This window comes from Hippoglossus hippoglossus, chromosome 19 (assembly GCF_009819705.1).
Source record: "Hippoglossus hippoglossus isolate fHipHip1 chromosome 19, fHipHip1.pri, whole genome shotgun sequence".
Taxonomy (NCBI): Eukaryota; Metazoa; Chordata; class Actinopteri; order Pleuronectiformes; family Pleuronectidae; genus Hippoglossus; species Hippoglossus hippoglossus.
In genome coordinates, this window is record NC_047169.1 from 8,708,920 (window position 1) to 8,731,814 (window position 22,895).

Genomic DNA, 22,895 nt, shown 5'->3' on the forward strand with positions numbered 1-22,895 from the left:
GAAACACTCACTGAAACCAGCTAGCCCATGGGCAGCAAGGTTATCAGCCACAACAGAGTAGACTGTGCCTTTGAGGCAGTCACCAAATGTTTCAATGTAGACACCAGCTTCTTCAAGAGTTTTTAGGTCACTCAAGAGGGGTGCAAATGTTTTTGCATATCCAAACTTCCTTACATCATTTGAATTGCACAATAGAGCCAGTTGAGTAGTGTGGAGGGCTGAGCGGTACTTTACTGGCAGGTTAGCTAATGTCCAATAAACTGCACAGACTTTGTGTATTTTTTTTGATGTTCCTAGAGGGTTTGCAATTTCAAAATCATCAACATAGAGAATTATTGATAATTTCTGACCCTCATCAGAAAGAAGCAGATTTTCCTTGTAGTATGAGCCATCACAGTATGATGAATAATGCCCAGGCAACTGTGCAGTAGTTTCTTTGACTTTCTCAAGTACATCTGTTTTTTTCAACAACTGCTGCAAAGATGTGAGAATGGGCACATACATAAAGGTATGCTGGGACGACTCAATAAGGTACTCTACAGGCTTAACAAATGGAAACTTCTCCTCATAATATGATTTTCGTCTCTTGGCTGTGGACAGTGGTCCTTCAGATGTAACTGATTTGTGCAAAACATTACTATCTGAAACTGCCTGCACAATGTCATTTACAAGTGTGTCAGTAACAGGGCAGTTATGTTTTTCTAATATCTTTGTTACCGATTTTCTGATAACAGGTTCTGAAAGTGAAAACAACTGATCCATATGCTCAATGATTTCCTGTGTTGCCCTCTGTGATACATGGAGAATGGTTTGCATTTTCAAGAAGAAGGCAGCCAGGTTGTACTGTAACTGCTCTGCTAACCCTTCATTGCTTCTGTCTGACACAGTGGCAGTTTCATTTTCATCTGAAAACTGAACTGGATCCTGTTCAATGTCACTATACTGACAAACATTTGAAACAGTTTCCACCACAACTTCTACATTGTAGTCTGACACATGTTGGTGTTCTCTGCATTTGTGGGCATTATATGTGGAGTAAACATTTGTTTTAAACTTGCAGGCCCTGAAAGGACATGGCACTATTTCTTTCCGTCTTAAATGCCCCCTTAGGTGTATAAACATGTCCCTCTCAACAAATGGTTGCTTAAAATCACACACAGGGCAATGAAATGCCCTCTGAATACCGTCTTCACCTACCACTTTTTTCTCTGAATGTGTTCTTGACAAATGTACCTTTAGTGAATTAAAAGTACTAAATGTACACAAACAGTTGTTATACAGGCATGGTAAAGGTGAAATTGTGGAATACTGGCCATGATACAGTCTGTAATGTCTCAATAACTGTATTTGTAGGGCAGTAGAAAAATCACACAATTTACATTTCCACATGGTTTGCTCTCCTTAAAACAACTGACCTTTAGGCAGTAGAACTCTAAGTCTCGGCAGAAACTTTGATTTTGGTTGTAGTCTTCACACAACTGCCACTTTTCCACAATGACCGTTAACAGGGTGGAGCCTGAAAGCACCATGCCAAGCTAACATGTTTCCACCGCCATTCTCTTTCTCATTCTGTGCTTTTAAAATAGTTGAACAGTTATTACCGTAACGTTACCGAACTTAGCGAACTATAACTGGAGCTTGACCGAACACTTTCACAAACTTACTAATGTTAACTCAACAACTGCCAACTTTAGCTACACGACGTTTGACCGTTAACTTTTGAACGTTTTTCAGAAGCGGGAATTGGGCGCGCTTCAAGCTAGCGCCGTTTACCGAACTCATTAGCAAGTTTCAGCGGTCAGACATTGTTCTTGTATATTTAAAAAACCAAGCAATAAAGGAACAACGTTACCTTGCGTGGAAGAAGTATCGCCGCGGGGTTCTCGGTCAGCAGTGAAGTTTGTCCAGCAAAAAACTCTTCGCGCCGATCTTTTCCATCACTCCGGTGCCGAGTGCAAACCTGGTGCTGACCGGTTCGAACCGGTTCCGCCCTCCGTCCCCCTCGGTACCGTGTGCGACAGCAGGTGAACGGCAGGTTACCGGTTGTGAGCAGACTTACGTGAAGTTGACGTAGAAAGTTGAATGAGTCTGTAAAAGCTCAAATAGCTTTTCTAAATATCTGACGCTGTCTGCGTTACTGGTGTAAATTGGCCGTAGATCCGCTTTACCTCAGCGCCAGGTCATCAGGTTAAAGCACTCACTTCTTCCTGTGCCCGCTTCAGAGTAAAAGCACTCTCGCGTTTCTGTTGACTGAATCAATTCATTTATTTTAATAAGGTTTTATTGTTGCAGGAGCGGAAGATGCACGGACTCATAACGTAGAGTCTTGACGTTTTCTTGCGTATAGATCCGTGCTTTTATTCGAGGAAATACTAGGAACCCGCAGCCGTGACACGCAGGAAATATGGTCTATAAAATACGATAATGATTTGGGCTGGAAAATCGTTTAGAAATCACAAACAGAAGTTGACCGCACAGTGATGTAATCGCCCCATCCTTCAACACTCCAAAATATTAAAAGATTTATAAGACAAGGAAAATAAAACAATATATTCTCATAGTTGAGAAGCTGAATTTATGAAACAATTGTCATTTATACTTTCAAATGTACATATGCTACACAATGAATCACGTATCATATTAGTTGGCAATTCATTTTCTGTCAATCAAGTTGTTAAAAATACCTGCTTGTACGTAATGTAATTAACATCCTCACTTAGGTTCCACTTTGGAGGATTATTAAAGATGATCTGGATGCATACTTATCCACAATATGATGATTTATAAAAAAAAACAAAAATACAATTTAAAATCCTAAGACATAGGAAAATTTACTTTTGAGTTATGTTAAATTATTGATAATTAGTGGCCTCAACTTTTTTTGAGAATTCAGTTATTGTAACTTACTTCATTTAGTAAGATGTACTGTTAGGTTTTACAGTGTGCAACCTCATTTTGTCTGACATTATTATATTTATTCCTCCTCAGGTAACATTTCAATCGATTGTTTTGGTTTTATTGTTAATAATGTGTAAAGCCTGGGAGATATGAGACGGTGCAGGAAAGAGACAGGGAGGATGATTGTAAGGAAGCATGAACAGAGAGAAAGATAGTTTCTGTCATTTTCACACTTATGTGTGTTTAAGTGTTAATGTCTCCTATGAGACGGTTTAAATTTGTAATTTGATGCTATAAAAACAAGGTGAAACATCATGAATGAAAGTTGATACTGACTCCTGATTGGTCGGGCTTGCAGCTCCATCCCCCAGTTGTTACTGCGCAGACTCTGGCTCCAAAATGGCAGCGTTCGTATCCAGGATATTCAAGCTTCGTTTCGTTTAGATGTTGTCGTCCATCTTTATATACAGTCTGTGACTTACATCAATGTGAATTACCACTGAAAATGTAAATTCACTCATCAGTTCATTCAGTAATAAAGTAATCCAGCAGCGGCTCAGTGGAGTAGAGTTTCTTCTAACCTTGAGGCAGTTGAAGGCTTAATTGAGCAGGTATTTGCTTGTAGAGCAGGTCCTAAGATGTTCATGACAAAAAAGTTCTAGAAAGATTTATTTTTAGTTTTTACAAGTCAATATGGTCTCATCCTCTTCTGTGATGAGGAGTCACCATCTGACGTTGGATGAAGGTCATCTATCTTTCTCTTCCTCTGGGACTCTGTCAGGGAAGCTGTCAGTTGTTACGTCTGTCTCCCCTTTGGCGTCGAATCATCTGGGCTTTGATGTCAAACAAAAAAAATACTTGAAATCTCATGGATCTTAAAGCAGTGGTTAGACATTTTGAAAAATGCACTTGGCTCCAGCTCGTTAGTTAGTTGATGAGACTTTTATGATTCTTCTCATTGAACTCTCAGCAAAAAATAATTGATGATCTGTTCTTCTACAATATGAAATAATCAATGCAGGGAGATATTTTAAACACCAACCTGTTGCCACACTCGTTCCTTTTCCTTTTCTTTGCCTTACTGGTGGTGGAGGCCTGTGAGAGGGACGGCTCCTCAGCACTCACACCAGCAGAGCGGTCCTCCTTGGCTGGGCTGACAGCGCTGGTAGAGGTCCCCTCATTGAGGGATGATTGGAGGGTGGTCTGTGCTGCATCTTCTCCACTGGGAGAGCTCTGATCCTGGCAGACGCTCATCATGTCCATGCAGGACTTCACACTGGATGACCAACCAGTTGCTCAGCCAAACAATTTCATCTACAAATATCTCATTTATTTGTATCATTACCTGTGAGCACAGAAGAACACAGAGCATCTAAGCACACACTTACTAGGGGCTGTTGTTGAATGCGCCCCGAAGGTGGCTCATTGTGATGAATGGATGCTCAAGGATTCCTCGGGGGGTGATTCTCTCAGAGGAATCCACCTTGAGCATCTGTGTCAACAGGCTGTTGAAGTTGGCCAGGTCGCACTCACTAGCATCGCCACCTATCCCTGAGGATTCATGACATATCTTGGACAGGGTGAGAAAAAAACAAATCAGTAAGAAAATCTGAACTTGTCCTCATGTTTGACTTTTAAAAATAAATGTCGAAAGACTCAAAAGATATGTGGTACCGTCATGAGCTCCTCCAGGTAGGTCATCCCTTTGGAGGGTTTATAAGAACTCTCCCGCTCATCCAATGACTGAAATGAAAGAAAGACAGGTTAAAGTTAAGGCACAAAATATATGAGGTATAGATGATATATCACCCAAGTTATCATACTTTGATAACACAGCTGAGTGAAGGCCAAATAATGTCTTACAATAAATATCCAATGTGTGGATCCCCTCCAGTATGAGGGCCAGAAAAAGTCGTGCGTGAACTTTCCAGCCGCCAGTAACTCTTGGTTAGGCTTTCCGATTGTGTCTACAATCCTTTTCATCTGTGGGCAGAACACAAGGTAAGAATTAGTTACCTTCAAGTTAGCAAAGTGACCATTTGTCATCAGGCAATATGTGTGAATTTGTTAATCAAACATATGGATTAAGTGTCTCTGGCTGGAAAAGAGTCATTGTTTGTGACATTAAAAGATCTTGATGAAAATACTAGAAATCTGTGACCTTGTACTGGAATATCTGTCCCTGTTCTAACCAGATGTGAATTTAAAAATACAAAAACATCATGACAGAAATTGACATGTTTGTTGTGTTTAAAACAGAATACATGTACCAACCATATCGTACTTGTCCCAGGCGTTAAACAGCACTGTGCCCAGAAACATTTCTCCAGCAATGCAGCCGAGAGACCACACATCTATGGCCTCGTTGAATGGAGCTCCCAGCAAGACCTCAGGAGATCTTAGAAGAAGACGAGAAACACAAACATGTTACTGAGGTTATAAAGACAAACTAAGGCCCAATCCCAAGGATTTAAAATTTACGATAATGATTGTATTATCTTAGTTTAACATCGTTTCAATGTATTATGGTCATTCTTTTCACAACAACCTTAACAAAATCTAACGTTAGCATGCTAATGCCGGCGTTAAACCAGTAAACACCTGACACGCCAGTGTACAGGGCTTGTTTGATTTAATACAGCAGACAACAGCTGTCAGAGCTTTACAGATGTGTTGTCGGTTGCTTACCTGTATGACAGGGTCTGGATGGTTGCACCAACAGATTCTGCTGGATTGTTCAGGGCTAAGCCAAAGTCGATGACCTTCACCCTCAGCGGATCCATGAGATGTTCCACCATCATGATATTTTGTGACTTTATATCTCCGTGCGTGATCCCTTTGCTCTTGAGAAAGTCCAAGGCTGTGGCAAGCTGAAATCATGAAAAACAGGGTAATTCAACTCTACTGCAAAGTTCATGTTGTCAAGAAAAACTAAATCATTGATGGCAGCGAAAAAACAAAAAGAGAAAAGAACACAAACCTGCTGCAGAATTGGGCGGATCTGCTTCAAATTCAGAGATCGAGTTGGGCTCATCCTGATGAATTCAAAAAGCTCAACATCCAGCTTCTCAAACTCGAGACAGTATTTTCCCTTATAGGCGAAGGAGTCATTCAATCTCACGATGTTGAACTGGTCTGCGTTGAGCTCTTTAAGTTTCCGCAGGTAGTCCTCCTGAATGAGATTGTAGGAGATGTTAGAGGTTTCATGTGAATGAAATGTGCTGTTGAGTTGTTAAACGAAGTCAAACAATGGATAAACAGAAGTTGTACTGTACCTCGATCCTCGCTGCCCGAATTTGCTCCTTGCTTCTGGAGATTTTCAGAGCAACCGTTTCGTTGGTGGTCTCCTTCGTACATTCGGTGACCGTGCCAAAGGCGCCCCTCCCCAGGTATTTCTGCACCTTGTAAGATGTCGTCCGGGAGGAGATGCGTTTTCCGACGTCAAATTCGCGTTCCATCATTCTCACACCTGACAGGAGAGTAGAAAAGACAAAGTTTAGACACAAAACCAGGTGTTATTTCGCAAAGCCTGACAGCCAGTTCCCATGCACGGAGCAGAAAAGTTTATGGACAGTTTCAAGCTCAGCGAATCATCTGTCAATTTATTCTTGAAATTTCTTTAGGCTTCTAGATAACTTGAATGTTGAGCTTTGTTGTAGCCTTAGCCGAGAAAGCTAACCTGTTAATAGCTGTTAAGGGTGAACATAACCTGTAAGCAACGTTTTTCTCCTAAAAGAGTCAAGGTTTCGTCAACTTGATAATCAGTGAGTAGGTTAACTAAACCAACTGAGGTAATAAAGGGTTAGTAAGTGTAAGTGTGTGTATTTATGCCTTTGATGATCTCACAAACATTGATCTCCACAAAATTCTTTGATCTCTTATTACATCAAACATTCCTGTTTTACATCATTACTCTTTAAGTTACATTATTACTTTGATGTATTTTGTATTTCATTTGATGATCATTTTTTCCAAATCTTTATTGACAATCATTGTTACAGTGCAATGAGGCTTCAGATAAATTGAGCCTGTGCTAAGAGTCTGATAAAACTGATTTTCAGTTTGCTGAGCAAAGTGTTTTTCTCTCCTCATACCATGAGAAATGCAGCTCTGATATACACAGTGCACAACCTTTGTTGCCAGTTTATTAGGTACACCTAGCTCAAACTAATGCAGGCTAATACATCATTCCTGCAGTAAACCCATCCTTCATGAAGGTTATAATGCTCAGTTGTTGATTAAACTGTCTCAGTGAGCTGTTGAGTCACATTAAGATAGTTTTTATAATTTGTGCTGTAGCTGAGTGGTATTTCATTTTATTAAAGTTCACCCCATTTATATCAGTGGAGGCAATAAACTGGAAAACTGAAACTGCTCAGTGTAATAAAATACAGTTCAACAGTCATCCGGACTTTGCATTTACAGCCATTTATTGTGGGCAGCCTAACCAATGACCAACTGATGACTAAGCTGTACCTAACCAAAAGCTCTTATCAACAAATATATTTATTCATACGCTACAGTATATATTCATCTGCTGCTATCGATCCTGTAAATATATTCTCCATTCACCTTAACTGTACAGTACATAATGTAAGCCTGTATTAATTACCTCAATATACTCTGATCACTTTAATCATTTAGTATTTATCCACATACACACAATTAGTTCTCACAGCCGTATACAAATATTCCTTACTTCTATACTAATTTTAGTATACCGCACTGATTTTAAACTGTTGCACTAATGTCATGGTTGTTTTCTTTCTTGTTATAACTTATTGTTTTGAATTCTCTCTCTCTCTCTCTCTCTCTCTCTCTCTCTCTCTCTCTCTCTCTCTCTCTCTCTCTCTCTCTCTCCACTCTCTCTCTCTCACTCTCTCACTCTCTCACTACTTTCTTTGTATGTCTTTTCTGTTATTGTTTGTATTGTCTGGACAAGAAGAGTCTGTCAATGTACCATTTCATTTGTGTCTGTAAAAAAACTGTTCATTAAAGATGGTTATAAATAATGTATTCATCCATCATTGCTTGTTGTGTCATCTGTTAGGGCTCCTCCTGCTGGGCAGGGTAGGTCTTTAGCCACACCCACCAGGAACAGGACGCACCTGTACGGCAGCACGAAGCGACAGCTCGGACTTTGGTGTCTTTAACTTTAGACATAATTGTAGATCTTACTGGTGTTTTAGCTGCTTCACCCTTAAACTGGGATCATGGTCAGAAAACACATCTCGATCGTCTGTGTCCTGCTGTGTCTTGTTTCTGGGATCGACAACAAAGGTGAGATTCAGCTGCTTTGGGTTTCACTTTGAACTGGTGTTTCTTCTTTTGTTCCTCATATATTTTTACATGACTGCATACTGTCTGTTTTGGTTGTTTTGAAAAACAGAAACATTTAAAAAATATAAATATATATATATATATATATATATATATATATATATTTGTTTTTTGTTTTTTGTTTTTATTCACAAGTTAACCAGAGAATAACTTCTCAACATTTTTTACAGTTTCTCTGTGTTTTCACTTCTCTTCCAGACCTCTCCAGTGAGCTGACCTCCAAACTTGCCAAATACTCCATTGTAAATCCTCAGGTGATTCACAGAAGGTCCAGGAGCCTCAACAGACCACAGCCTGAAGAGGTTGGTGCCAGATCCTGATTTTGTCATCTTTTTATGTTGCATTTTATACGCCTACACTAAGAATCCTTCCTTTTCAACCATTTCAGAAAGACAGAGAGGAGAGGATATCGTATGCACTCTCCATAAACAACACACGGCACCTGCTTCATCTGAAGGCCAACAGGTAGCCTATACCCACAGCTCTGCCGTTATCTTGTTAGAGCTTCAGATCAAATATACCCTCATATTCTTTCTCTCTTCTTCTTCTCAGAGACTTTTTACACCCAAACCTTCTTCAGTATTCGCGTGAGGCAGTTGGTGACCACAACTCCTCATTAAAACGACATGTGAGTCAACCCTCGGCCATTCTGGTTTATTGGGCTGGTTTGAACATCAACCATTAACCTGTGTTCATGTCCCTTCTCCCCAGGTGCATTGCTATTACCACGGTGAGGTGGAGGGATATGAGGATTCGATGGTGGCGCTCAGCACGTGCTCTGGCCTCAGGTTTGATTCCCCACTCTCTCTGGTTGTAGTTACTCTGATTCTGTGGTAACATTTCAATAGAATGGTGTCATGTTTTTATGATTTCACAGAGTTTTTAAAATAGGGCTGGACGATATGGCCAAAACTGATATCTAGACAAAACTTTTCCTATCATTCAATATTGATAATTGTCACGAGAAATGTCATATCATTAGTTTTTAAAGACTTGAAGGAAGGTTGCAGGTTTAAACTTCTTTATGAGCATAAAATGACAAACACTAAACTGCAGAACATCAAAAAAATCTGAGCTGGATCAATTTTGTATGATACGTCTCAGTCCTCACTGTAAAACTCAAGCCACACATTGAAATGAGCAATTATCCATTAACTAACTTCCTAGTCAAACCTAACCGAGGCGATCTGTATCCTCCTGTGACTCACTGAGTACATTTTGCTTGGAGTCAAGGGATCACAGCAACACACCCTAGGCTTTCCACATTTTAAAGGTGTTTACGCTCTTCATGCCTTGTCTGCAGGGGCGTGATCATCTTTGGAAACGAGACCTACGGGCTGGAGCCTCTGTCCCAGTCTGCGACCAATGAGCACGTTCTCTACCTGCTGAGGGACGTCAAGTCGGAGCCCGTTATCTGCGGGGTCGTCGACGAGGCGGCGACCAGGCAAAGCCACGAGGCTTTTGACCCTGGTCAATCGCTGACGTCTCTGCTGCGGGTTGGGATGCTCACTTAGTCAAATTATATTTACAGTTTGAACAGGTTTTAAAGTGTATGGGGGTTGAGGCTCTTCTTTACTGTCTATTGTTTTCACAGAGGAAGCGCGCTTTACCACAAACCAGTTATGTGGAGTTGGTGCTGGTTGTCGATAATCTCAGGGTGGGTGTGTGTTTACCTGTTTGTGAATGTGAAGCAATTTGTTTTTACCCAACAAATGTTGCAGTTGTTTTCCTATGAGGTGGATTTTATTGCCTAAGAGATCAACTCGTCTATTATGGCTGTTTAGAAATGATCTTTAATCGGTGTGTTCACTGTGTTTACAGTATAATTTCAAGCAAAAGAATGAGACGGCGGTTCGAGAAGAGACGGTGGAAATTGCGAATCTACTGGACGGGGTGAGATTCGAAGTTGGAAGAACAACTATGCCAAATTTTGAGTGAATCTCTCTAAAATCGCCTGCTTTTATTTTCTGTTCCGCTCCAGTATTACAAACCCCTGAACATCCGTGTTGTGCTCGTGGGCCTGGAGATCTTTAAGGAGAGTAATCCTTTTAGTGTGGAGGGCTCTGCAGGAGAGGTGCTGGGCCGCTTTGTAAAGTGGAGGAAGAATACTCTGATACCAAAGATCAAGCATGACATTGGTCAACTCATTGTGTGAGTACTGCCTGTTCTTTGTCTCCTTCTGTTTTTAAACAACATGACGCCATCCGATGACAATTTTTGACACAAGCTACTTTACTCATCTCTCGATCTCATTTCTCAGTGGTCAGCCCGGAGATTACGGGGGCGTGTTAGGCATGGCCTTCGTGGGCACCGTCTGCTCCGTAGCAACCTCTGGAGGAATCAATGTGGTTAGTTTGACTTCCCTTTTTAAACTTCCAACACCAGCGGACACCGTGGTGCTTTGACATCATGAGCTTTTGTGTAGAAACTGATACCATCTGCATTATTCATGGTGAGTTCTATTAGTGTGGCTCATTTTCAGAGGCTGTGAATAACAGAAGGATCAAACCGGTAAGACCTGAACACCTTCTGACGCAGCTCCATGACGAGGCATCTTATTTTGTCTCATTAGATTCTTTAAATTCTCTTGTCTTGGAATAACAGTGTTTATTGTTCCCGTTTGAGGTCACGCTGGGAGGAGTACTAAAACTAAAGTGAACTAAAAACAAGAACACCTATGTACAAACCTCATTTTAATAATCGAAAGGAACTTCCCATCTTTTCATTTCTTACCATCAAATAAAACTTGTTTTATTGGTATAACTTGTAGCCAGTTGTCATTCAGAAGGTGTGAATCACATTTAATCCAACAAGAGATAAATTAAATAAATCAAGCAAAAAGCTGTTTTTCTCTTTAAGTGAACAAGACTCATGCAAAGCCAAAGCTTTTTTTATTTTTTTATTTTATTTTTATTTTTTTATTTAACATTTTAATAATATTGATAAATTACTTTAATTTCCATGTCTGGATCATATATTTAGATGTATAAACTAAGGAGGATATTGGCACTGAATATACTTGGGTATGTTTTCACAGTACAGCGACAACAGTCTGCCTTACTTCTCCACTATTGTGGCGCACGAGATGGGACACAACATGGGCATGAATCACGACAACAACCTCTGCAAATGCAATGGAAGCAGCTGCATTATGGGAGCTTCTGCCACGTAAAAAAATCTTTCCCAAAATATTTAGTTGACAGAAAATTAAAAAAGTTAAAACAGTATGTACATACAGTACAATGCATATTCTGTGCCTTTCCAAATGGACATTTCCATCCATGTCTGTTCCCGTTACCCTGTAGCGGTTCCACCAGCTTCAGCCGCTGCAGTGAACAAGACTTTGAGAGGCTGGTCCTCGGCGGAGGAGGCGTGTGTCTGAGAAACCAGCCCTCGTCATCAGATGTGATCGGTACCGCTGAATGTGGCAACGGCTGGATTGACAAAGGAGAACAGTGTGACTGTGGAAAACCGGAGGTAGGGTACTGTCCTCCAGATAAACTCACACACTCAACTTGACACTTTGTACTCTCATGCGTTTCGAATGTTTTTCTAATACATCACATTGTCATATAATGTAAGGGACAGCAGGTTTTTTTTTCTGCCGACTTTTTAGATCCAACAACCAACAAATATGAATGTATACAAGTATCACTGACAACAATGTAGTTATTGTAGTTGTAATGCGCTGTAGAGAAGGTATTTAGACTTTACTCTTCTATTAAACATGTGTAGGACATTTGCAAATGAATGATGTCAGTATTTGAGAAACCTTTTGGTGTAACGCAGACATGGTCATTTTACAACCTCAAGGATCTTAGACTTAAAAAATGTTTGGGCCTTTTTAAAGTCATGTACTTTTTCTGTCTTTTTGGTGTAGTGGTAAACATAGTTTTGCTCTGTTTCCATTTCGTGCAGGAATGCAAGAATAAATGCTGTGATGCTGCCACTTGCAAATTCACAGGCGGGGCCGCCTGCGCTGAGGGAGACTGCTGTGACAACTGTCAGGTCAGCACTGTGCTGGACGAAGTTATGCAGCTGAGGACTGCAGTGAATTAGAAGCTGTAAATTGCATTTGGGAAAACATTGTTTGCACGGATTTGTTTTGTAGATCCAAGTTGCTGGAACACCGTGCAGGAAGTCTGTCAACACCTGTGACCTTCCTGAATACTGTAGAGGCAACAGTGGGTCCTGTCCCGATGACTTCTACATCATGGACGGCCTGACTTGCGAAAACAATGCTGCATACTGCTACGACGGCAGATGCCAGACGTATGATTTCCAGTGCAAACATCTCTTTGCACCAGGTACATTAAACAATCCCTTATATGTGTTATCCAGTCAGGAATGCATCACACAGTGGTCACCAAGTCACTAATCCACTTCTCTTGTCATTAATATTTTATATCTTGGTTTTTATTTCTCTCTGCTGCAGATCCAGCTACAAAGGCGGCAGATATTTGTTTCAATCATGCAAATACTGCGGGAAACTTATTTGGAAACTGTGGCATCACCAGCAGAGGAGATTACATCAAATGTACTGTAGAGTAAGTACTCTGCTTTTAATGAATGTAAATAATGGATCTCTAATAATTTATTGTCACATCAACACGGAACGTAAGAAAGTACTTTGGATGGCAATTTTTAACTAAATGATATGATGTAACTTAAATTGTCAGTTAAAGGATACATTTTTTCGTCAGCTTTAGCCCATTAACAGTAGTGGCAAATTTCTTTCTACAGAAACGTCATGTGTGGAAAAGTGCAGTGCACTAACGTGGACGTCAGAAACCCCCCTCCTGGCGCCCACATCAGCATCCAAGACATTGAAGGCCATACTTGTGTAAATGCAGACTTCAACCTCGGCACAGATGTGTTAGATCCTGCCTACGTTAACCCCGGCAGCCCTTGCGACAAAGGAAAGGTAAGCCGACTCTTACCGGGAAGTTATGTGATTCCACTTAATCTACCTTTGTGAAAGTGGAAAAGATGACGCATCATAACTCATCTTATTTGTGAGTTAAACGTCTTCTCTTTCAGACCTGCGTGGACTTCAAGTGTGTGAACGCCTCTGCTCTGTCGCCCAACTTGGACTGTGACGCTCAGACCACCTGCAACGGCCGAGGGGTAAAACTGCATTTACTGTACTTTGTTTACTTGATCACCAGCCGCTAATAACAAGTCTGACTTTCCTGTTGTGATGCTTCCTTCAGGTCTGTAACGACCAAGGACGCTGTCACTGTGACAACGGGTGGGCGCCGCCGTACTGTGACAAGTCAGGACGAGGCGGCAGCGTAGACAGTGGTCCCGCTCAGATAGGTGGGTTTGAAAGGATTCTATGAATTCATCTAATCGAGGATTGTGTGGCTTATTGTAATCCTACATCAGGGCTTCATATTGCTCATGTATTAATCAGCAGCAGCAGCAGTGCTTCCCTATTACATCTGTCATTGAAGCACTCAGACGTCTATGTGTTTTGGTCTTAGATCAGTTCAATAATACTAATGGAACAGAAACTAGCCAGGAAGAGCTATGTCATTTGGTTGTTATTCCACCATTAGTGGTATATACCTCTGAATGGTCGTGCATGTTGTGTTTTTCATGTAGTTGAAAATGGAGGGGAAAAAATCCTTCAAAGCCCAAAGTCACTGCAAAATTATTGCTGTAATTTTCTGGACTTTGCTATGAAAACATGTTGACACTATTGTTGACACTCTTCTCTCTTCCCATGCGACGGCGTCCACATCAGACTACTCCCTCAGGAACGGCCTGTTGATCTTCTTCCTGCTGGTGGTTCCTGTCGTGGTTCTCGTGGTTCTGGCGCTGCTCTACGTCTTCAAGAGAAGTTCCCTGGATGTCTGCTTGAAAAGACGCCACAAGTAAACATAACAAAGTGTTTCGATATTTCAATAGTGCAGATGCAGTGTTTTATAATTTAATGTTGATGGAAAAAACTAATTGGTTCTTTTCTGTGCCTTTTTTTGATTGTTTTATAGGCCACGTAGTCCTCCAAGTGGAAATGCAAATGGACAGCAAAACATAAATGCCACAACCCAGCCCCCAGCACCTACTCCTCCTAATGAGGTAAAAAAATAATTCTCAACCATCACTACAGGGAAGACAGCGCAAAATAAAAGAGGGAAATCAATAATAACAACACACTTTTAATTTCCTTATTCTAATTCTAGCCTGGAAATCCACCGGTTACCTCAGCTCCGATTTCTGGGTATGAACTGTTTTTAAATGTCTTTTTTTTTCACTCAATCCGTATTCATGCATAATCTTTTGTGAAAAAAGCAGAACTGTAACTGTTTTATCTGAATTTCTGTGGTCAGTTTCAGGTATGGAGAAGTTGATTACTGGAATACAGGAACGAGCGCTGCCCCTGCACCACCAGCAGCTCCGAGGCAGGGCCCCGGAGTGCCCAGACCAATCCCAACTAGGCAGCCGCCGAATTGATACCCATTTTATACGAAATAATAATATTCTATTGTACTGATAATGTATGGAGTTTACAACAGCTTAATACTATATGAAGGGACCATTTTAAATTGCTGTGACAACAGCAGACTCACTGTAACTTGTTTCCAGCACCTTTATACTGTCGACTGTAGTCACGCGGTGGTGGAGGCTGGTAAGATGTGTAAATATGGATTGGTATAAGTGTGTTTTATTAGATTCCTGTACATCAATTATTGCAAATATGTGCATTTAAAATGTAATGAGTGAATATTTTGGGACTCAATTATCTATTAAGTATTTTAAAGATTTTGATTTCATGGATGTTAATTGTAATAAAGAAAAAATGTATCTGGCAGTTTGTTTAAAGCTTTTGTTTTTATCGTGAGAGTTTCTTGGAAATGTAATACATTTTCTGTACTTTTACTGTCAACATTACCTCTAGTTTGCATCACGTAATAGTAATGATAATAAATAAGAGGCACAAAGTTGAAGTACAGTATATAGGTGTCAGAAATATGCATCAAGTAAGGACATTTTGGCAGTAATTGCTATTGACATCATGTGACTAATTTATTCAAGGAATCATAATAATAAAGAATAAATTACTTTAAGCACCGCCCATACTCTTGGACACAGATCATCTGTAGCTGGTAGACAAAGTAAAAGTGCATTTATCATCAGATAGTGATTCTACAATTGGCCAAACAGATTCAAAAGATCTGACAGATTGAGTATAAGCCACAGATATGAGTTTGCATGAATTACATCACATTTTGAAAAGTATAAGGAATGCCGAATTAACTATGTAGAGTTCGTTTTTGCAATGCCTGACTGGATTTACTGACAACTCTTAAAGAATTTGTTTCAATACTGAAGAAAACCTGATGTTTCTCAGGGAAGCTCTGACATGTTCTTGTACCTGCCCCATTATTCTACAGGATTCAGTCATTATAAGTGAAACCACCACTGGGATTATTTTGTTTTCAGATCCCTTTCACCTAAATCTGACACACTGTTCCATTAAAATAGTCTCATTTCATTTTATGTGCATGCTCCCCTTTTTTGTGCTTTTATTCTGAAAGGATCAAAACCGGAAATCACTTGTGTTCCTCATGTGACGTCAGCGGAAGTCACCTGTCAGCTGTGACCATCCATGGCTGCAGGAGGAAACAACACGATGGAGAGAAGTTGAGTTTTAAAGTGTCTCTCTGTTATAACACATGGCAGCAGGGGAGGATGGAGGTCGGGCTCCGGTCTGCCTGTGTGTCCTCTGCGGGCTGCCCGCCGCTGGGAAGTCCTCCCTGGGCCTCACGGTCCTCAGCACCGCTGCACAGCTCGGATGGAGAGCCACCGTGGTGCCCTACGATGACCTGATCCCCGGGCAGGCCTTTCACCCCAGAGTGGAAGAGGAGGAGGACGGAGCGATGGTGAAGATTGAGTTTGATTTGGAGATTTTTTTACTAAGAGTTCAGCGTCCAGATAAGTCCCATGGAGTTCAATGATGCCAAACTCCATCAGATCCACATCCAGGAGAGCAGAATGTAAATAATTTTAACAGTAATGTTCAATCCTCAACTACAAATAGGATACACAGGGATTAAAGCTTAATTTTAGGAGAGTTCAAATGAATAAGTGAGAAAGAGGAAGTACAATCAGGTAGAGCGGAGATGATCAAAACCTATTCTGACAATCAACGATGGTTTTTAATATGTTGGGGGTGGAAAAGGAAAATACCAATATTTCACTAGCTGCCATTTTTCACTTGTTACTATTATTTTTAATTTTACATAAAGTTAACATCTCTTGAATTGGCTTGGACTGGTGGTAGGTCACATCAAACTATTTGAATAAGGTCAATTTGGGCTCTGGTAACTGTTATTATCATTATTATGCAATTCATAAAGCAAATAGTTGATAAGGTTACATCTATCTCTCTTTCTCTCTCTCTTATTGTAAGTCCCTAGATATTGTGTCTCCTGTAAATATTCATACTACTTTTAACAGTGTAAATTCAGTTTCATACTTGACATTCATTTAAAGTAGAGCTGGGCCATTAAAAACATCAATATTTATCGCCACATAATTTTTATCAAGAGGAATATAAGATAGATTCAATATATATCGATGTAAGGCTCATGTATTGTGCACAGTGAGGAGGTACAACACATAATGGATCTACCTCAGATTAGTAAAATCTTTCGCTTTTTATCAAGTGTTTGTTATAAATAAGAGTTTAAAAGCACAACCTTCACTCTTATAAGAAATAATATGACAATTTTTATCTTGATATTATTTTTGCCCTTGTAAAAAGTTCTATCGATTGGAAAGTGTTTTTTTTAAATCTTTTCCAGCACACTGAATGGAAGTCACACAGACAGGCAGTGCTGCAGTGCATCGAGCTGCTCTTGAAGTCGCCTGAGGTGTCGGCAGAGCTGCTGAGCGGCCGACAGATCAACACTGCTGCCTGGGAACAATGCGTCCGTGTGCTGCTGCAGCCCGAAGCTGTGGACCCCTCTCAGGCCGACCGGGCACCACTTCTCTTTCTGCTGGATGATAACTTCTACTATCCGAGCATGAGATACGAAGTGTTCCAGCTTGCAAGAAAGTGTAAGCACTTTGTTTTCTGCATTCAACGCAAGCCAATAACATAATGCATATTGTCTATACATGTTTTTGTCCATTTATAAACATTGTATATTCATAAACCATCCTCTTGCATCAACTGTCTTTGCAGATTCACTGGGGTTCTGCCAGGTGTATCTTCACTGTGATGTGGAGTCCTGCATCAGCAGAAACCAGCAGAGGCCTGAACCCATTCCCACCGAGGTGATTCTGGAGATGGGAAAGCGTCTGGAGCCCCCGAATCCACAGAAGAACTCGTGGGAGACGCAAAGCATTTCGCTCAACACCACGGATAATTTGTCTAAACTTGACATGTAAGACAGCAGAGTACGCAATTGTTTTACCAAAGTGCCTTGTTCAGGTATTAATTGTTTGCCTCTGTCTATTTCTCCTCTCCCGTGTGGCTTGTCCTCAGCCAGAGGGTGACAGAGTTGATCTCCTCTGCGCTGAGAAACCCACTGAGCCCGGTAGAGGACAACACTGAGCAAAAGGTGTGTTGACCCCCTCCTCACCCACCACAGCTCTCCTAAACCTGTCAATAGTGGGTTTTAAATGTGCGACTGCAGAAGTGGAGAATTGAGCTTTGTTCTCGTGCTGTGCAGGAAGCCGACCGTCTGAAGTGTGCCACAAGTGTGTTTCACCAAGCTGACCAGGCCTGTCGACGCCTCATCTCCGAAGCCATGAGGACCGCCAGAGGTCAGACAGGAGGTTCATTGATATCGTACACATGACATTGTACTCGGTTTGTCATTTGCAGCACTTCATAATGGTAATTTTGTCACCTTCATTTCAGAAAATCAAGTGTCCTCTGAACACATGAGATCTTTGGCCTCGCAGCTGAATGAATCCAAGGCGACATTTCTTCGCAGCCTGCGAGAGCAGCTGCTGCAGGACCCGTCTTTCTCTCAGGAGGAGGACATGGATGTGGAGCGCGTGGTGAAAAGTGCAGTGGATGTTTTCGACCGTGAGAAAAAGGAAATCTTGTTAAAAATAATATATGACCATAAATGACCTTTTCACAACTAGATTTGACTGTATCAAGTCACAAGTGGATGTGTATGTAATTGAATATACAATTTAAATAAAATGTACTTTTACTTGTCACTTCCTCTTCGGTTTGTGGAACATTGGGGAACTAAGTGAAACACTCTTAATAAATGTATGTATCCCTTCAATAATTTATTATGACATATAAAAACAAATTTTTAAGTTCTAACTTTCTTCAAAATCCACATCAATCGTCTGCAAACAGGGTATGAAATCTTGACGAGATAACATTTTTATCTTGTTTGTCAGGACACACATCATATACTTAAGGTTAAAATGGATAAACATCCCAGTGATGATTCCCATTTTCTGTCCATAAGATTATACAAACCGAACAAGTTAAAGTCTTGAGACATTAAACAAAGATTTCCATGAAATCCAAAACTTCTATTTAAAAGTAAAAAAAAAAAAAAAAGGAACTGAACATCACATTACATCTTATAGTCACAGTGTTACCCTGAATCTTTACAGTGTCTCAATATTGGCTACTACACAAATTAGAAGTGGCTACAGTGAGCTTTGATTTTGTGCTAAAAAAATTGCTAAATACAGAACCACAAAACCACTCAAAAGACAATTTATAAATACTCAGAAAAGAGTTTCAGGGGTATAAATAATATTTTTAAAAAACACAGTGTAAATCTATCTAAAATATTGACTGATTTGATAGGTCTTCTACAATTTATGAAGTGAGGTATTAATAAATAGAGCATGAGCAGGATTTTAAAGATTAGCTGAACATAAAGTTAAGTTTTGAACAGAAAACAAGTTGATCAGTTCATCGGTCTCTAAACATCCCACTTCACCTCATCACAGTAAAACGTGTCCAGCTGATTTAACTGAGACAGAAACTTTAGATTAACAGATATACAGTTGGTGGACAAATGACAGGTTATCAGCCCTGCAGTGAATACCTGTGTTCATTTTTAAATACTGTTGATTATTTTGTTTGTTAAAATGTAGTTGCCTGTGTATTTGTGATTTACTGTGAAGCCCTGGTGACTCACTGCAAAATCACAATGAAACACAAAGGACAAAGGTCGGTTTCCTAACACTGCAAACTACGCTATTGTGTAATATGTGTCTGTCGTTGTATTCAGTCAAAATAATGTCAAAAAGCTTGTAGTTGAAAGTTGTGTAGAGCTGTCGTAAGCCAAGTATATAGTGCAGTTAGTGAGTGTAAAATTGATAGTAAACTCTACAAAAACAAAAATATAAAGCCAGTGTATTGTTTAATACAATTTACCGAAAACACAAGGATCTCTGACTCCATGTGCTTCTCTGCCACAAGGAATCACTTTTTATGTTGGCCACGGGCAAAGTGGCACGCAAAGTCATATTTGTCTGTGCACATGTGTCCACAGATGTTGCACTGGAATGGATGTTCGTAGTCATGACAGCCCATGTGAATGGTGTAGAGGATATTGTCAGAAAAGTCAATATCACAGTGCGGGCATTTTTGAAAGAGCTGTTGGTCCAGTGTGTTCAGGGCAGGAGTGGGCGTGCTCGGCTGGCTGTTGCTCACACTCGCAGGAAGCGTGTTCATGTTGTTCTCAAAACCGAGGCCAGGAACAGGACTGCAACTGCCGCGGCCTGAGGTGAGAGATTCTTCTTTAGGAGGTGATGTCTGCACTCTGTTTGAACACATTGCAACCTGGTCAATAGAGACCTGATGTACGAGGATGGGCTTCTCATCTTCTAAAAACTCCCTGTCTGGAGATGCTGCAGTCTGAGACTCAGGGTGAAGGTCGGCCAACTGGCCAGCAAGTGTGGAAAGCTGGTCCAGCGGGTTAATAAACGTCAAACCATTAGCGTCTCTGTTGTGACTATCATTCTCATCTACCTTGGGAAGGTCCTTATACTCACTGCCATTCAAATGGTAGTGGAGCTTGTGAGACAAGTCGTTTAGATAATCCGACTTAGGCATCACCATGGCGGGAGGGTTGAAATTGATAAGCAGTCGCCTGCTGAAGCCAAGCGCGCCTGTCCTCTTCTGCAAGGCGCCCAGCATTCTCTTGTTGGAGAAGGAAGAGCGAACGACCCTCGTGGGCAGAAGTTTGTGGCGGCGGCGACGGTGGTGCGACAGGTTGCTGCGGTCGCTGCATCGGAAGGCGCAGAGGTCACACTTGTATGGCTTCTCTCCTGTGTGCGAACGCATGTGGGCTTCCAAATGGCGCTCATATGCTGAGGCGAATGGGCACAGCTGGCAGCGGTGTGGCTTTTCTCCTGGGTGACAGTAAGGAGAGGAAATAATTGCAGTAATTTTATATTAAATATTTTACTGTAAAAGAGGAAACAGCAATGAGACAATAAGTACATTATACTAAGAGCAGCTAGATGATACAAACACATGTTAATCAAAATGAAACTGTTTTCAGGATAATTTCTCCAGAATTTCATCAATCACTCTGACATGCTGTAAATAGGACAAACAGATAACTTTTATAGTTAATGTACACAAAATTGTAACAGGATAGCTGGTGAACAACTAACCAAATATCTGTGGTCAGTCTTTAACAGACTCGATTGTTATTCAAGCTATGTTGACTTAACAGGTTGTGTGCTCTTGTCACAGACCTGGACAAGGTTTTGCAGTTTACGAGACTCTGCCTCAGGCATGAGGGAGAACAAAGTGGTATCACTGTCTACACAACGTGTTACTTTATCATAGTTTATGAATTGTTCTGTCATTCTAAATGGCTTCTTACAGTATATGTGTCAAACATATTATGTTTACTATTATAAAAAGACAAAATAAGCATCAGATCCTCATATGTGAGGCTGCGACCAGGATCCAGTTGGATTTTTTACATGGAACAATTAGTAAAATGATTCATTGATTGCTAAATTAGTTGCCTATCAATTTTCTGTTGACTGAAAAATTGATTATGACTAATTTTTGCAACTCCAGTCTACGCCTAAGTCTGTAGCTGATATACACAGTGCTGTAAACTGACTAAGGACACTTCCTGTTAGTAAAATTACATTTTATAATTGTTAGCTTTCTCATTTATACCCATCACCGGTATATGTCTGGATTACCTGCAGTGTTTCAGATAAACAGTAAATTCTTGGGCATGGTGTTGCCACTGACCTGTGTGGATGCGGATGTGCTCTATTAAGCGAGCCATGCCCTTGTTGGCATAGCTACAGTAGCTGCACTTGTATTTGCCATCACAGGTCCTCTCCAGGCCGTCCATCTGCACATCGGACCCATCCTCCATCGCCAGGCTCACCTCCACAGACGGAGGGTCCAGGCCATTCTGCTCACTTCTGGGTGCAGCTGAAAACAAAACACCCACCATGACCTCTAACGTTAACACTACATCACTATATGTTTATTCATATATTTGTAAACTGTGTGTCCCTCCCACCGGCTTGAAACGGCTCCAGTGAGTCCTTCTCTCCACACACGGAGCCGGAGATCATGTTGACATGCTGGGTTTGCTGTGTCAGGTATTCTTGAAATTCCTTCACAAAATCCACAGGCTCGGTCTTTATCTCGTCCATTTCTTCCTCAGTGTTGAGCCTGCAGAAATCCAGAGGACAGGGGGTCGGTGGTCAGACGCGTGACAACTCTTGTTTTCACTTATGACACCTGATAACCAAAAGTAGCTAACGTAATTAGCAGCCGCCTGAGATACGTTAGCTAACAGGCGTTAATAACAATGCTAACGCTACCTAGCACCGACTGTTTGACACCGTATTCATATCTGACCTTTCAGCGAAGGAGCAATATTATTCCGGAACAGAGAATGAGGAGAGAACTGAGCTCTGGGAATAAATTACCGGCGAAGTGTTTCTGTTTATTAGCTGCAGCCGTTACCAGGTCAACTTCCTCCTTTTCTTCTTCGAGTTTCAATTGCAGTTGATCAACCAGCTTATTCGCACATTACCGCCACCTGCCGGGCTGGAGTGTGAAATGGTACAAGAAAAAAATATGTAAATCCTTTTATTTATCATTTTCTTTTTAAATAATCAATTAGAAAAATTTTAGATGTATTTCCCATCAGATTCCCTAATGTATGACTGTATTTTCCACCATTAATTACCGATATTAATTCCCTTGTATGGAGTATAAATATGGAGCATGGAAAATTGGAGATGATTTAAGTCATTTAATTCCAAATATGGCCTCATATTGCTATTTGACATAAACTGAGACAACATTTTGGTTGGTAGTGACGTATTTAAATGGAGTGTGACAGCATGCATAGTACTATTGAACGCAAAATAGTTATGGATATCTTCACCCCGAGAGACTTCGTCATCATACTCCAGACTGCAAGAATCAGGCCATCACCTTACCATGTGAAGGGGCTCAAGCATGATGAGTTCCTGAAAATGAATGGATCTTACTTCATTAGCATCAGTCAATGAAACACGTCATGCCCGTTGAGTGTCATCACTTCTTTGACAATTTGCCACATTAATAGGCATCAGTCAAGAACCCAGCAAAGAAGAGCTGGAGGGAGAACTGAGGAGATGCACATGCCTCCTCAGTATTATGTTTAGTTAGTTTGTTA

At 40.8% G+C, this 22,895-nt stretch overlaps 3 protein-coding genes across 7 annotated transcripts; 2 read left to right on the forward strand and 1 right to left on the reverse strand.

Annotated features, from left to right (window-relative positions):
- Positions 1 to 7,978: 7,978 nt before the first annotated feature.
- zgc:174164 (uncharacterized protein LOC570656 homolog) lies at positions 7,979 to 15,055 on the forward strand. Its single transcript, XM_034571064.1, has 22 exons — positions 7,979 to 8,178; positions 8,437 to 8,540; positions 8,627 to 8,703; positions 8,791 to 8,866; positions 8,950 to 9,026; positions 9,542 to 9,734; positions 9,833 to 9,895; positions 10,060 to 10,131; positions 10,220 to 10,389; positions 10,499 to 10,586; positions 11,276 to 11,406; positions 11,544 to 11,715; positions 12,157 to 12,246; positions 12,350 to 12,545; positions 12,674 to 12,785; positions 12,982 to 13,162; positions 13,279 to 13,365; positions 13,452 to 13,557; positions 13,988 to 14,117; positions 14,235 to 14,322; positions 14,427 to 14,464; positions 14,574 to 15,055. The coding sequence occupies exons 1-22, from the start codon at positions 8,112 to 8,114 to the stop codon at positions 14,695 to 14,697; spliced, it is 2,442 nt and encodes an 813-aa protein (XP_034426955.1). The 5' UTR covers positions 7,979 to 8,111; the 3' UTR covers positions 14,698 to 15,055.
- A 772-nt stretch (positions 15,056 to 15,827) lies between these two features.
- LOC117753006 (L-seryl-tRNA(Sec) kinase) lies at positions 15,828 to 18,426 on the forward strand. 2 transcript variants are annotated; one of them, XM_034570785.1, is made up of 6 exons: positions 15,828 to 16,127; positions 17,052 to 17,307; positions 17,435 to 17,636; positions 17,738 to 17,813; positions 17,925 to 18,030; positions 18,116 to 18,426. In XM_034570785.1, exons 1-6 carry the CDS (start codon positions 15,921 to 15,923, stop codon positions 18,331 to 18,333), a joined length of 1,065 nt encoding a protein of 354 aa, XP_034426676.1. In that variant the 5' UTR covers positions 15,828 to 15,920; the 3' UTR covers positions 18,334 to 18,426. The 2 variants fall into 2 exon arrangements, with proteins under 2 accessions (XP_034426676.1, XP_034426677.1); XM_034570786.1 differs by having other exon boundaries at positions 17,925 to 18,018.
- On the reverse strand, positions 18,421 to 22,269 carry LOC117753005 (zinc finger protein Pegasus-like). Of its 4 annotated transcripts, none has more exons than XM_034570781.1 (4): positions 22,088 to 22,269; positions 21,744 to 21,898; positions 21,464 to 21,652; positions 18,421 to 20,595 (listed from the first exon to the last, which is right to left on the reverse strand). In XM_034570781.1, exons 2-4 carry the CDS (start codon positions 21,877 to 21,879, stop codon positions 19,664 to 19,666), a joined length of 1,257 nt encoding a protein of 418 aa, XP_034426672.1. In that variant the 5' UTR covers positions 21,880 to 21,898; positions 22,088 to 22,269; the 3' UTR covers positions 18,421 to 19,663. The 4 variants fall into 4 exon arrangements, with proteins under 4 accessions (XP_034426672.1, XP_034426673.1, XP_034426674.1 ...); XM_034570782.1 differs by having other exon boundaries at positions 21,744 to 21,967; positions 22,088 to 22,229; XM_034570783.1 differs by having other exon boundaries at positions 22,159 to 22,225.
- Between the last annotated feature and the right edge of the window lie 626 nt (positions 22,270 to 22,895).